The sequence below is a fragment of the Balaenoptera physalus genome (assembly GCF_965194825.1).
Source record: "Balaenoptera physalus genome assembly, chromosome: 2".
Classification (NCBI taxonomy): domain Eukaryota; kingdom Metazoa; phylum Chordata; class Mammalia; order Artiodactyla; family Balaenopteridae; genus Balaenoptera; species Balaenoptera physalus.
In genome coordinates this window covers 101,500,775-101,516,875 of record NC_138883.1, presented here as the reverse complement: position 1 = coordinate 101,516,875, position 16,101 = coordinate 101,500,775, and the positions used below count along the sequence as shown (strand labels likewise).

General features: G+C 36.0%; 1 protein-coding gene across 7 annotated transcripts in view; it reads left to right on the top strand.

The window, feature by feature from the left end:
• RFX7 (regulatory factor X7) overlaps window positions 1-16,101 on the top strand; it is a 159,739-nt gene that overhangs the window by 76,117 nt on the left and 67,521 nt on the right. For 6 of the 7 annotated variants that reach the window (XM_082444857.1, XM_082444858.1, XM_082444855.1 and 3 more), the window contains one exon: window positions 15,005-15,087. In XM_082444857.1, coding sequence (XP_082300983.1) covers window positions 15,005-15,087 — 83 coding nt within the window. Of the gene's footprint in view, window positions 1-3; window positions 4,437-15,004; window positions 15,088-16,101 lie in introns of those variants that run through there. The other variant, XM_082444861.1, reaches the window with a different exon arrangement.

Here is a 16,101-nt window from a genome sequence, read left to right as displayed (position 1 = left end):
AGAGTAGACAATCTTTGTTTACTTTTCTTCCCATCAGCTGGAGAGATAAAAGGCTTAAAAGGAGGAATAAGGGAGGCTAAGTACAGTTGACCCTTGAACAACACAGTTTTGAAATGCTTGGGTCCCTTATATGCAGATTTCTTTTGCTAAATATGGTACTACAGGATCTGTGGTTGGTTGAGTCCCCAAATGCAACTGTGGTATGGAGAGCCAACAGTGAAGTTATACTCGAATTTTCAACCACAAGGATGGTAGACACCCCTAACCCCCATATTGCTCAAGGGTCAACTGTATTTTAGATCCATTTAAGTCCATATTTTAAATCTCTCTGGAAGAGTATACTGCCTTACTTTTAGGGCTCTCTACTGACCAGTATTCTAAGAGAGGACTCTTATGTATTGCCAGTTACTTCTAAGTTTAATAAATGCAGTGTTGGTGAGTTAACATGGCCTAATAAAGCATGTGCTTTACAGAGCATTCTATGCTCTGCACCGAGAAGGCCAAGTAAACTCAACTGGACAGAAATTGAACATGTCTAATGAGTTCCTTGCACAGATGAGTCTAAAGGCTTCTTGACCTAAGTCTGCTATACTGGGAGAGGGCGAGTTATATTCATGCGAGTTGAACCAAGGAGGACTTTCTAGGATTACCAGTAAGAGAGAGAAGTTGAAAGTGATGTGAGGTTGCCAGAATGCCTATTCCTTCTGGAGGGCTAGAGAAACTTGAAATTTGGTGATAGATGCCGTCGTTCAGATTATTCTGTAGTGAGGCAGGTTCCCTACAGGGGAGAACTCTCAATAGAGTCCTCTTGCAAGGGAATACAGTAGAAAACTTGAAAGGGTGAGATTGTAGTGAATCAATAGTCAGTGTGTGTTAGGTTCTGAATGCTGATTAAGTAATCCTTCAGTACTCTGCTGTCGCCTCCCACCCATGCTGGACTAATGTTTGTCCTCCCTGGGGGAAATGAACAAAAATTAGCAGTCTAAGCTATGTTCTATAACAACTTTCCTTCTGTAATGGACACCAAAGTCTATTATTAGATGAATCCTAAGAACCAACTTTCTGGGCACACGTGAGTTGTCCATTATAAATGCTAAAACCTGAAAAGAGAATCACAATGGAGGTACTAAGTACCCCATCTGAAAAACCCTGTTTAGCATAGTAATAAGTTGGTTAGAAAACAGGAGGGGGAAGAGCAGGGCAAGCAATCTGTCTGTAGCAAGTCTATTCATTTATCATGGATATCTATGTGGAGGTGCAGCATTACTTACATTCTCACCAGGGTCGTATCTGGAACATTGCAGTAGAGAATATTTCCCTGGGTATAACCTTTCCAGTATCATTTCATCTTGGCTTATAGCATCTTATTCATATAGCTAACTCTGAATCGAAGTACTGTACATTCCAGAGATCCTGGATTTTAAAACATATGGTTGCTCAGATATGGACTAGATGGTAATAGCAAGCAGGCCTGGTCCAGCAACTCAAGCATCTTGGTGCTTATGGCCCTGGAAGGAATCAACCCTTAACCCTGTAGACCCGAGGAGCTAAACTGGAGACCCACAGACTAGATCCATTCCACAGAGGTGTTTCCTTTGGCCCACGGTAACATTATCTAAATTTCTAATTGGTTGCCATATTTCAAATTTGAAATTTTAAAATTGGGAGAGTTCACAGAAAAAAATCAGGTGTCTGGCCTCTCTGAAAACTTAGGACACTGATGACTCTTTATTTCTACATGATGTGTGTTCTCCAGTTTTCTTGCATTTTCCTGCCATGCATTTAACTCCTAAACATATATATTTTTCTTACCTGTAGTCTAGTTTAATCATTTGCATTACCTACCTGGCATTTGAGCTTGTGACCTCTGTGTTAGATCCTTTGGGGGCAAGATTTTCCTGAGAGCCATTCATCGCAGGATTGGAGGAGCCATAATAGTATGTATGAGGACAGATAATGAGAAGGCAGCCTCCATTTTTGTCTCAGTAATGTGGCCTCTTTACTGTCAGTTCTTGCCCTGCCTGGCCATTACAACAGTCAGTCAGTAGAAAGCAAAAGTAGGGTAGAACAAAGAATAATGGTAAAGCTCTTTGAGAATCTTTCCTATTGGTTAGCCACTGTGTGAAACGTTTTATCTTCATACTTTCCGATGAAACCTTCCCTGACCAGTCTAGTTTAAATTGTACCCACTGCCAATACTTTTTCTTTATAGCATTTATCATTATCATGTAACAGATGTTCTACTTTTAAATTTTATTGTCTGTCTCCCTGGTACTAAAATGTAAGGTCATGCATGTCTAAAGCATAGTTGGCACTCAATACTCAGTGAATGAATGAATGAATATAATCTCATTAATTTTTTAAACTTTTCAAATCTATCCCATAGTTAATGTTTTAAGTCAGAAGCCAAATCTTTTAATGTGCCGACTGCTGAAGTGGTTGGATGAGAAGTAAAAGATATGTGAAGCAGGGTGTAGGATATCTGCTTCCTGAGAACCAGACTAATGTTAGTAGAGTGGGACTTTCTAAGACAGATGACACACTCCCAGAAATAAATTCGAGTAACTTGCTCAAGGGAGAATTTTTCACAAAAGGCACACCTCCTCTCCTGCTCTCCAGAGATATATGTTATTGAGGGGGCATGTATGAGGTGTGTACAATTTGAAAAGACTTCTTTCCTCCCTTTCCTCCTTTATGGAAGAAAGCATGCTTTCTCACCTCAAATCCTTGCTATAATGAATACTAAATGATGACCAAGGTCAATTTCCTGACCCAGTATTGATTGAAACTAAAAATTTTGTTTGGACTATTTAATTAAAATACATCAGACTTGAAAAAGGCTCGTTGTTAGAATAGAAGATAGGGTTTATCATGTGATGTAGCACTGAGGTTACTTTTAGTAAAGACCTAGCTTAGAATCTGACCGTTTCCTTTCAGCCACTTGGTGGAGAGGAAATGAGTACCTTCCAAGAGAGCTACTTTTGTGTAGATTTTACCTGTCCAGGCAGGGGTTGGGGCATGGTGCTTGCTGACAGAGGGGCTAGATTTAAATAGCTGCATTTGCTTTGTTTTTTGAGTTATCACAAAAAGAAATCATCTGTATAAGGCCATGCCATCCATTCAGAGGAATTTGAACCCTTTATTCTTTTTTATTTACATCAAGTACATGAGTTATTTTATCCCTCAGTATGGGAGGACAATATAGTTATAATGTTTTTGGTTTTTTGGGTTTTCTCCTGTTAGGAATTCAAGTGGACTAAATTGCCGCTAAGGCCCAAATCATGAGTTCTGGTTACTTTTCTCTTCCATAATTGTAAAGAGTGCCTTTACCATTGTCAGCTAGCTTTCAAATTCATTTTATTGTCACAAAGAGGAATAGGATAGACCAAGATGGCAATCTCTCACCCATTTACCTGAAATAAGTCCAATTTTCATTAGTACCTTTATATTCAAAGAATGACATAATACAGTATAATGCGTTTTGATAGAAAACAAATGAATTCTTATAGTATTCTAGTTTTTCTATTTTTGCATTTTAAGTTATTTTCAGACTTACAGAAAAATAAACTAAGGGGGAAAGAAGGAAAGGTTACTAGGAGCAGAGACAGGAATTAAAGAACTAACTTTTCCTCTGTGGCCGACATCTCAGTTGAGGCTGTAGCTTTGTGATCTTGAAGAATCAATTAGAACAAATCCAGTTTTTTGGAAACATAATAGTAGTTGGGCTCCCAGGGACTATCCTTTCTTTCCATGCTATAAAAACAAAAACAAACAAACAAAAAAACTTTAAACACAGTGACTAGAAAGACCTAAACCTTATCCTTCTTGCTAGTGCCCTCAGCCTTATCCCCAACCACTAGTAGAACCCTAGGATCTTTTCAAACAGCATACAGAAACATTGATAATAACCTTTGCCTCACCTAAATGAGCCAGAGAAAGATTACATGATCATTCCGTGATGCTCACTTTTTGTAGCATTTAACTATGGGCAGAAGTATTCTCCCTAGAGATGGCTCTCATTTGAATCCTGTTTCAAAGGGACTCAAATCTATAGGTTTATGTACCCTCTGCCTATTTGAACCCTAGCAATATGCCCTTGTCTCAGCATTTCATTTGGTTTTTAGTCATCTGGGCATTTATGTAGCTGTGGTACTTGCTACCATGTTATTATTTCAGTTTGAGGGATTTAGCTTCCTTTTTTGTTAAGCCCTAAAAAAAAAATCAAAGAGTATATTTTAGGGCACATTTATAAAAAATGACCACATGGTTCTCATAGGAAGTTAGGAAACTGAAAATTGCTGAAAATTAAGAATTCTAAGCAAAACGAATTGAAAAATAGAGTCCTTATACCTTGACCTTTTTCTCTATCTTCCTTATTCAATCCTGTGGAAGGACAGCTTTCACAACTGCTGGGGCCTGAGAGAATGTAATATCAGGTATGTTCATTGTTTCCATAAATTTTTTAAAAGGCTATAGAATAAGGTTCTACTTTCCCCCTTCAAGTCCTTCTGTCAGTGATGCTGGTGAAGAAAGAGGCCTTTTAATAACTGTGCTCCAGAATCGGTGTCTCTTTTCAGGGAAGAAATAATTAGAATTTTTTTCACGTTTTGTTTTTTGTTTTGTTTCTGAAGTTTACAAAATTAAAAAAACAAATTCAAGTCTGATTATCCTGTCATTGTATATATTTTCCCTCCTTACCTGGTAACTTAACTGAAGAAACTGTCAAACTGGAGAATTTAAGTTTCTGGATTTTAAGCTAACTGTTCTAAATACAAATTTAAATTAAAACTTCTTTTAAAACCTTTTTCTGATACTAGTTTGAAAAGTAAAATTTTAAAGAATAATCATGAATGTGATACCCTGGTTGGTCATCTTCCATCAAGACTCTGTCATTGTCAACCTGACTAGTTCCTTGAGAGGTGTTTATACATCTCAACAGGAGAGTTTCTGCTTCTTTTGGGAATAAAGATAATGATCCATCAAGGATTTGCATGAAAGCTCCTCAGTTAAGTCCTTACTTGTTACCATCTTTATAACCATCAACCCTTCCCCAGTTTTGTGACCTTGTAAAAAAAAAACCAAACAAGCAAACCTGAATAACACCTGAGAATAAAGTCTCATAACAAGAAACACATCACTGCAAAAAAATTTATTTCAAACAGGGAAGACCTTTTTTAGTAATGTTTGCGAAATTGTGGGGTAAACCTGATTCAGGATGTTCCCTAAAAACCGGAGCAGATCTCTCCACTCAGACTACCTTATAACTGTATTCTATGCCAGTAAATAGTGGGAACGTTTTTCCTTACCATCTGCTTGAAGGTTTTTAAGTTCTAGTAATAAGACATTGAAAATTCTACCTGGTTCTCTGCAATTCATCTGGTATGTTTTGACAGTTTGGAGGTGGATGTCCTGAGCAGACAAGCTGAAGCACTAAAAATTAACTCAGTTTTTTGAAATATAGAATATTGTTTCAGGTATTTTTTTTAACAACAGAAAGCAAATGGAAAGTTATACATTTTTTTCCAAGTCCAACCTAGGGAAAGCTTTTATTTCTGACCTATTCTGCTTAGATTGATTCCTTTCTCTCTAGTATCACAGTTATCAGAAATATTTTCTAACTTCAGTTACATCTTGATGGCTCAGGAAGGAATAGTGTCGACATTTTTCTGCACTTACCCTGACGAAAGTCAGTGCTGGTGGAACATTGTCTTCAGTAATTTGTGGTCAAGTCTGATGCTCACATAAAATCTAGGAACCTTGCTCTTGTGGTATACCTCTTAAGTTAGTGGAGGTCACCAGGCAAAATATTTCCTAAATTTCTTAAGATACCTTGCTTTTTCAAATAAAAGATTCTATACTTGTTGATAGAATTTGAATTATAAACTCTTTTGCCAAAATCTGACTTTAAGCAAGTATATATTTCAAAATAATATTTATGTAATAATAATACCTATTATAGATACCTTTTATAAATTTCTTTTAATCCGCACAAAAATTTTATGGGCATTTTATCACTGTTTTACAGACTTGAAAATTAATGCTCATCTTGCCTAATATCACAGAGCTAATGAGTGGCAAATCTGGAACTCTTCTGATTCTGTATCCTGTACCTTAGCACTATATCCTACTGTTTTAGATAGATTAGATTTGAAAGGTCCACCAATCAAGCTCAAGTAGCAACTGCTTTATTCATCTATAATATATGATATAGGTCCTTTATCCTTATTAGCTATTAATTTATCAATACGAGACTTGCCTATTAACCTCAGATTTCTAAAAGTTCCATCAAAGCTGCTTTACTACTACACTAATCAGTTACTGGGAGATATTCTTATATGAAAAGTCTGTTTCACAAGTTCAAGAAGGATCAGTGAATCATACATTTTGCTATGTGATCCTCTCAAGGATAAGGTGTCAGATTTTTTCTAAGTTAAATTCCAACTCAGTGAAAGTTGTTTTTAAATACTGAAAGTAAAAACGGCATTATTTTTAACCTTTAATAAACAAAAATCCCATAATAGATGTGGCATGAAAATTGGAATTGGTGAATCATTCAATAAATTATACTAGGAAAATTAGCTAACCTTGTGGAAAATTTTTAATTAGGTTTCTACTTCATAAATTATAGAAAAATAAATTTTAGAGGAATTAAGTACAATACCTAAAGACCTAAATGTGAAAAACAAAACTTTAAAAAGAAAACATGGGATATCTTAATGACATTGGGATAGAGAAGGATTTCAAAATAAGACACAAAAAGCACAGATTATAAATGAAAAGATTGATATATTTGACTGCCTGGAAATTAAAAACTTCTCTGCATCTCAAGACTCCAAAAACAAAATGCAAATACAAGCTACAACTAGAGAAGATATTAGCAACACTTCTAAGCAATAGAAGATTAGTATGTGGACTACATAGTAAATATTCCCATTTTTAAATGTGTAGTTCCTTGAGCAGTGGTTCTTCAGATGTGATCCTCTGACTAGCAGTATCAACATCACTGGGAACTGTTTAGAAATCCGGGTTCTCAAGGTCCCTGCTCCAGACTACTGAGTCAGAAACTGTCATCTTTAACAAGCTCTCCAGGTGATTCTGATGCATGGTAAAATTGGATAGCCATTGAATTAGAGTAAACTCAAATGGTAAATAATATGATAGTTTCATCGTCAATTGGAAAATGTAAAATAGAACAGTGAGATACTTTTTCATACTTACAAGATTAGCTAAAATGGAAATCTTAATTTTTAACAAGGATGTGGAGAAATTGTAGCATTGCTGTTGGAAATATAAATAGGCATAACAGTTTTGGCGAGCAATTTGGGAATACCAACAAAGTTGAAGATGTGCATCTTATATGACCAAGTACTTCTACTTTTAGGTAGGTTCGTACTATAGAAAAAACTCCCACTCAAGGACACAACAGTCACAAATAAAAATTTTTATTGCAGCACTATTTGAAATAATGGGACTTCATAACAACTCTGTCATAAAGAAATGGATAAACTGGTTTCAGTTCATATAACAAACACTACTGTATAATCTAAAAAGTTGAAAGAATTCTGAAGCAAATATGGCAAAAAGTTAGCATCTTTTAAATATGGATAGTGATACATGTGTACCTACTTTGTATACTTTGGTTGAAATACTTTATCATTTTAAATTTAAAAATTAAATGGGGTATTAAAATATTAAAAGGAGTACCATCTGGCTCTGTCTTACATTTCAGGATTCTTCTTCAAATGGTGATTGAGTTTGGATAAACCAGAATCTTCGATCTAGTTGAGGGGGGAGGGTGTAACTAGATAGCGAAAAACTTTTTTTTAGCAATCAATAAATGCAAATTAATTGAGTATAAATCCCTGAGTAATTGCTGTGGCCCAAAGTAAAGGGACAAACAGGCATATTATAGGACCTTGTGTACAAAATCTATTAGAGTTGAATTTTTTAACTAGGTTTTTTGTTTTTTTTTTAAATAAAGTGGGAGAGAGCATGAAGGCTGTATATTCTAAACTGGTACTTCTTAACTTTTTTTTAGCCCCTATCTCATTTTGATAAACATAAATATCTTCTATTCTTGGTTGATGTAATTTGAAATTTCAAAATATGTTAAATACTATTCTAAAAATGAGTGAATGAAAGCTTTTGTGATTAGAGAGGAGCCCAGTTCCTCTCTCAACGTTTTTATCTGCATATCTAAAAGGGATCTTCAGTTCTCTCAGAAGTGCTAGGGGGAAAGGTCTGACTTGCTGTATTAATCAGGATGGGCAAGGGCTATGCTGCCGAAACAAAGGAAGCCTGAAATATCAGTGGCCTAACCAGAAGAACTTACTGTCATTCACACTACATGTATAGCACAAATCATTGGAGGGCCCTGTTCCACGTAGTCCCTCAGGAACCCACATTGACAGACATTGCCATGTTGTAGCCTCACCATTGAAACACAGGACTGCCAAGGTGCCACAAAGGGGGAAAAAGGGTATAGAGGTGACACATTGGTTCTTAACTATGTCAGCCGAGAAATGAAATGCATCACTTGTGCTAAGTTCATGGCCCTAAACTAACTGCAGAGGAGGCTGAGCAATGTAGGTGAGCAGATGGAATATTTGGTGAACTGTCTCTGTTCCTTATTCTCTTCACCACTTTACTTACATCTCACAGAAACAATTAGATAGCTCCATGCTCCTCGTTCCTCCTGTGAATATTCTTGATCAGCCAGAGTTTCAGAGGGGAAGGGCATAGGAGTGGTAGAATTCGAACACAAAACTCCACCTTGATCCTCCAGAAGTAACGTGATCTTGTATATTTTGCTTTACACCTTTAATTTTCTCTGGATCACATGATATCAAAGTGAATGTTGAATCTGGTTGTTTGCTATATGCTTTTCTGTCTAGGATGTGAAAGAGCAAAGCACTATCTAGGTCATTTGCAACATTAAGTCTGTAACATTGCTTTGTTTTCATACCCAAAGTTTCTGAAAAACCAGCTACATAAATGTATGCTTATGTAAATGGGATGATTGACACACAAGGTCTGCTTACTTACGTGGAAGTAAACAGGGAGATTTTTACCAAAAGTTCTCCAAAGGGGTTTCCTGGAATGTCTTTGACATCTAAATCAAACTTTAGTTCCAAGATTCCTTGGATATCTTCTTGCAAAGATTGAACTGTGTGAGAGAGAAGTCCCCATAAACTTTTGGGCAAGATTTTCAACTACAGTAGTGGGAAATCATCACCTTAGTTCATTCAACAGACTAGATAATATTTGAGGTTCCCCCTAAACTTGAAGACGTTTTCAATAATTTTGCTTTGAGAACTTAACTTCTTCAACTCAAGAAAATGAAGACTTTTAAGACTAATGAGTAGAGATATTGTTGTTTGTCATTTGAAGTTTCAGGTCAGATATTCAGATATATTTGCCAAATATGCCAAGCGCTATTAAAAATTGTGATTTTTTTATTGTAAAATACACGTAACATAAAGTTTATCATTAGTGATATTTATTATAGTATATTCACAGTGTTATGTAAACACTACCTCTACCCAGTTCTAAAACATGATTTCGTCACCCCAAAAGGAAACACATTAAGCAGTCAGTCCTCTTACTCCGCTCCTCCCAGTCCTTGGCAGCCACTAATCTTTCTCTCTGCATGGATTTGACTGTTCCGGGTATTTCATAAAAGTGAAAGCATTTGATATGTGGCTTTTTGTGCCTGGCTTCTTTCGCTTAGCATAATGTTTTCAAGATTCATCCATGTCGCAGCATGTATCAATACTTCATTTCTTTTTATGGCTGAGTTTTTAAATCGTAATTTTTAAAAAATTTATGCAGTTGGTCTTTTTCCTAATACTCTAAAAATAGAGCAGCTTTGTCCTTCATTTCATAAGTGCATCAAACATATTTCTTTTTGACAATCAATGAATCTCCACTTGGAACAGAAAACTAATTCTTTATTTTTTGGCGGCATTGGGTCTTCGTTGCTGCGCTCGGGCTTTCAGTAGTGGCAAGCGGGGGCTACTCTTCGTTGCGGTGCGCGGGCTTCTCATTGCGGTGACCTCTCTTGTTGCGGAGCACGGGCACGCGGACTCTAGAGCACAGGCTCAGTAGTTGTGGCGCACGGGCTCAGTTGCTCCGCGGCATGTGGGATCTTCCCGGACCAGGAATCGAACCCATGTCCCCCGCATTGGCAGGTGGATTCTTAACCACTGTGCCACCTGGGAAGTCCAAAACTTTTATTCTTGATGTTTAAATATTTACAAAGTATTTACAAAGTCAAATAATCTGAGGTTTAACATACTTGCCAAATGATATTCTTGCCTTGATAATCAAGCAAGGTTACGGTCTTCTACACCACTGATCATTGTTTTGGAAGCCAGTGATTAGCCGTAAATGACAAGTGTATCCAAAACCAAAAATCCTCGTGGTGAACTCAGCTTTGCTGGACTGGAATGCCATCACTATACACTTGCGTCGTTTTGTTCTCATTTGCTTCATAGAATTTTGATAATCAGTTTTAGTAAACTCTCCAAATTTTTTCTTCTGTGTGTTGAGTCCTACATAACAAATAAAAGAGTAATTGACAGTAGTAACTTTTCATTGTTTGAAAGGCAAAAAAAAGGGGGGCAGCAGTGAGTTTGATCTTTTTCAAAACTATTCCGTCTTTAAATTAAATCTCTTTGGCACTTTATCCTAATTTGGATTATCTTCTGAATTCCTTCTGGAATTTCTTCTCTGTTCTTTTCTCTAGTATATATAAAAATTGAAAACTGTAGCATCCAAGGTTTCTCCAACAGTATGAAGTTTTTTTATTCTTAGTCATCAAAAATGATGTGTTTTTCGTTTGATGTTTTTTAAGTGAGGTGTAACTGACATAACATTATATCAGTTTCAGGTGTACAACATAATGATTTGATACTTGTATATACAGGCACACCTCATTTTATTACGCTTTATTACACTTTACAGATACTGCATTTTTTATAAATTGAAGGTTTGTGGTAAGCCTGCCTGCATTGTCAGATGATGGTTAGCATTTTTTTAGCAATAAATTATTTTTAATTAAGGTATGTACCTTGTTTTATTAAACGTAATGCTATTGCTTACTTGATAGACTATAGTATAAGGTAAAGATAACTTTCATATGCACTAAGAAACCAAAAAATTTGTGTGTCTCGCTTTATTGCGGTATTTGTTTTATTGCGGTGGTCTGAAACTGAACCTATAGTACCTCCGAGGTATGCTTGTATTGCAAAATGATCACCCCAGTAAATCTAGTTAACATCCGTCACCATACATAAGTTTTCTTATGACAGGAACTTTCAAGATCTACCATTCTAGCTACTTTCAAATATGCAATACAGTATTATTAATTGTAATCACCATGCTATACATTATATCCCTATGACATTCATTTTATAACTGGAAATTTTTACCTTTTTGACCTCCTTTACCCATTTTCCCCACTCCCACTCCCACCCCCCACCTCAGGCCACCACCAGTCGTCACTGTATCCATGGGCTCAGGGTTTTTTTGTCTGTTTTGGTGTTGTTTTTAGATTCCACATATAAGGGAGATCATACGGTGTTTATCCTTTTTTGTCTCACTTATTTCACTTAGCATAGTGCCCTCCAGGTCCATCCATGTTGCCACAAATGGCAAGATTTCACTCATTTTTATGGCTGAATAATATTCCATTGAGAGAGAGAGTTTCTTTATCCAAAAAAATTATGTTTTGTGTTGTGTTTTCTCAGACTTTGCCCATAATAATACCCGTGGTTTTTTTGGTAACATAATCTATTTTCGATTTAATATGATAGGCACTGTTGGGATTAAGTGGGTGATGTTAATAATATTGAACAAGAGGTATTTTAGGGATGATATTTATTTATTTATTTATTTTATTACTTATCTCCATTACATCATTTTATTTTATTTTTTTAACATCTTTATTGGAGCATAATTGCTTTACAATGGTGTGTTAGTTTCTGCTTTATAACAAAGTGAATCAGCTATACATATACATATGTCCCCATATCTCTTCCCTCTTGAGTTTCCCTCCCTCCCACCCTCCCTATCCCGCCCCTCTAGGTGGTCACAAAGCACTGAGCTGATCTCCCTGTGCTATGCGGCTGCTTCCCCCTAGCTATCTATTTTACGTTTGGTAGTGTATATATGTCCATGCCACTCTCTGACTTCGTCCCAGCTTACCCTTCCCCCTCCCCATGTCCTCAAGTCCATTCTCTAGTAGGTCTGTGTCTTTATTCCTGTCTTGCCCCTAGGTTTTTCATGACCATTGTTTTTTAGATTCCATATATATGTGTTAGCATACGGTATTTGTTTTTCTCTTTCTGACTTACTTCACTCTGTAAGACAGACTCTAGGTCTATCCACCTCACTACAAATAACTCAATTTCGTTTCTTTTTATGGCTGAGTAACATTCCATTGTATATATGTACCACATCTTCTTTATCCATTCATCTTTCAATTGACACTTAGGTTGTTTCCATGGCATGGCTATTGTAAATAGTGCTGCAGTGAACATTGGGGTACATGACTCTTTTTGAATTATGGTTTTCTCAGGGTATATGTCCAGTAGTGGGATTGCTGGGTCATATGGTAGTTCTCTTTTTAGTTTTTTAAGGAACCTCCATACTGTTCTCCATAGTGGCTGTATCAATTTACATTCCCACCAACAGTGCAAGAGGGTTCCCTTTTCTCCACACCCTCTCCAGCATTTATTGTTTGTAGATTTTTTGATGATGACCATTCTGATGGGTGTGAGATGATATCTCATTGTAGTTTTGATTTGCATTTCTCTAATGATTAATGATGTTGAGCATTCTTTCATGTGTTTGTTGGCAATCTGTATAGCTTCTTCGGAGAAATGTCTGTTTAGGTCTTCTGCCCATTTTTGGATTGGGTTGTTTCTTTTTTTGATATTGAGCTGCATGAGCTGCTTGTAAATTTTGGAGATTAATCCTTTGTCAGTTGCTTCACTTGCAAATATTTTCTCCCATTCTGAGGGTTGTCTTTTCGTCTTGTTTATGGTTTCCTTTGCTGTGTAAAAGCTTTGAAGTTTCATTAGGTCCCATTTGTTTATTTTTGTTTTTATTTCCATTTCGACAGATTAAAGTGGGGAAAGGCTGGAGGCAGGGAAAGCAGGTAGTTAGACTTCTTTAGTAATTCAAGAATCACTGTAAGTTCCTTAAGGGCAGGGGCTATTGTTGTGTTGTTCATCTGTCTATTTCCAGTCTTTGTATAGGTTGTGATACACAGTATAAGTTCATAGTTATAAATCATTTGTGGAACATTGCAGAAAGTAAACTTAGTGAATAAATAAATGAGTAAGTGAATTCTCCTTTATTGTTTAAAGAAAGACAGCTAAAGACCTAAACTAATGTGGTGGCTGGGAAAATAAAGAGACTAGAAGAACATGGTGGAAAGAGTTAAGAAGGCTAAATGAAGGATTAGAGTGTAATACACCAAGAGGAACAAAACTAGGCAGACTCCAAAACTGAACACTGGGAAACTAGAGAAAAGAAGGTGTTAAGTAACAACTGAGAAAGAAAATGTCTGTGTATGTGTAGGGGTTTTTTGTTGTTGTCAAGGGAAGAGTTATGTAGGATATTGCTGATCAGTCTATCAGATATTAAAGCAAGAGCTAATTGGAAAATACCCCATAGACAGTGGAATGAAAAAAATGTGGATTTGAGAGTTAATTGCATGTAATTGATAGATTAAGTCATTCTATGGATAAATTCTAAGATTAAACTGTTTCGTAAATGAATTCTGGTGAGAATAAGAATAGGCTAAATTATATCATTGTAAGCTTTTTTTAAAAATTGGATCTATGTTTGAGCTATGCTTTATTGTGTAAGAATAAATTCTGCCACCAAGAATGCCAGTAATCTGTCCATATTTTCCATTGCAGTGCAGTTCAATTGTAATGAATTAGGCTACCAGAATTTTATTATGATATTTTTATTGCAGTAGGATTTGTGGCACATTTAAAGCTATCCTGTGGCAAACTCAGCTGGGAAAGAAAACTATACAGTCCTCTGCATAGCAGAAATTTTCTTAAAGGGTACATTTATAGACAAAATGACAAAGTTGCACAACAGTAGTGATAGACAGTCTTACAAGTAGGTTCTCCAGATAGCATCCACTGTTGCAAATCAGAGAACAATTACATCTGCATAGCATGGAACAGATTGTTGGTTGTACTTTGGAACAATTGGCCCTCCGTATCCACAGGTTCTGCATTCGCGGATTAGACCAACCCTGGATCAGATTTGATTCTTCCATTATGGAGGAACTGTGCATAAGGAGGACTGACTGCATAACACCATTTTATATAAAGAACTTGTGCATCTGTGGATTTTGGTATCCGTGGAGGGGAGAAGGGGGTTCCTGGAACCAATTATCCACGGATATTGAGGGATAACTATATTTTTTAACCTCAATTCCACCCCCAGTGACAGTAGCATCATCAGTCACATGTTCTAGATTTTTGAGAAATAGAAAAGAAGCCTAGAAATCATCTCATTCATTTTACATTTCTAAGGAAAATCCGCCAGAGCATGGAAGCCTCATAGCCAGTTAAATAGTTAGGCTAAGACCAACTAATAAATAGTCTCTTGACTCCCAATCTAGTACTTTTCCTGTAATATTGCACAATCCTCCTTCTTTAAATGTGATTTAAAATGAGAAGTTTTCGTCTAAGCATTGATTTATGATTTTATTTATACCTAGAATGTAAGAATTAATAGGAAAGTACCATTTCCTCTTACTAGTCAACTTTTTATATGCAATAAATTTATCACACAACTTGACTATATTATTTTACTGATAAGAAAAAAAGCCTAGATTCTGTTTTCTTTGGCAGGTGATTCATTCCACCTGGTTTAAATTTAGATAGTATTTTTAGGGAGGTGTTAGTAAATTTTGTTGAGGGAGAAACAAGAATTTTTTAAATGATCTTTCTTTTTAATCCTTTTTAACCAGCAAGAAGTTGAGAAGTTTACAGACCTAGAGAAACTCTACCTCTACCTTCAGCTGCCTTCTGGTCTCAGCAATGGAGAGAAAAGGTAATATCACTTCTTGTCTTTGCCTCAATTACAGTGTTTAGGTGTGTGTTGTGGTTGTTATTGTTTTGCACTATTCCTAAAATCATCAGGAAACAGACTGTCAAAACAGTAGATCTTTTTAGTCTTTGATCATATTTGGTTAAGTGTTTACCCATAGTTTTTGCTAATTCATTTGTGTACCTGGGTGAATGCTGTGAAATGCAATTGGGTTATGTTTTATAAATAGATTAGTGTATTTATACAGTGTGCCAGATTTTGAAAATTGAACAGAAAACCAAAGAATAAACAGGTAAGTATTGTGAGCAATAAAGTGCAAGAGTTTTTTTAGGTACTGTCAGGTAAGCAGATCACAGAGCATAAAAAAGAAAAAAAATGAATTGCCTGTATGGCACATGAATTTATGATAAATGTGTGATGTTTTAAGTGCTTGTGGGGTATTACTCTGTTTTCATTAGTACAAATATTTAATAGCCTCATTTAGAAAATATAGAGAAAAGTTGTTGGTTCATGCATTCTGTTCTTAAAGGAGTTTCTCTACCCTTTTAAGTATTTCTCAGAGTTCATTTCATTCATATAAGTTATGCTTAACATTACTTTAAAAGTATATGTATGAAAAGAAATGGAAAGAAAAATCTGTTGCTTTTACTTTTTTCCCCTTGGACCATATTTTGTAACAATTTTAATAATTTTCTGTCCTAGAAATTGCTCAGTAATTTCTTTGAAAATACATAAATTATTGTTTTCATAGCTGAGATGAATGTGAGTCAAGTGAGGAGCTTCCCTCATGTTATAAGAGACACTGCCAGATAATAAAAATTTATGATGTTTAGTGGAGGTGTCCTGGAGAGGAGGACTGGTTACAGAAAGGACCATAGAGGGAGACTTGTCCTTTTAGGATCTCTCCAGGGTGAATTCCATTCTGGAGCATAGAGGCTTTAGTAAGATTCAGGGTAGTTACTTGAGATCGCTAAGCAAATAGAAAATAAACAATTTTTTCCATAACTTTCACTTTAT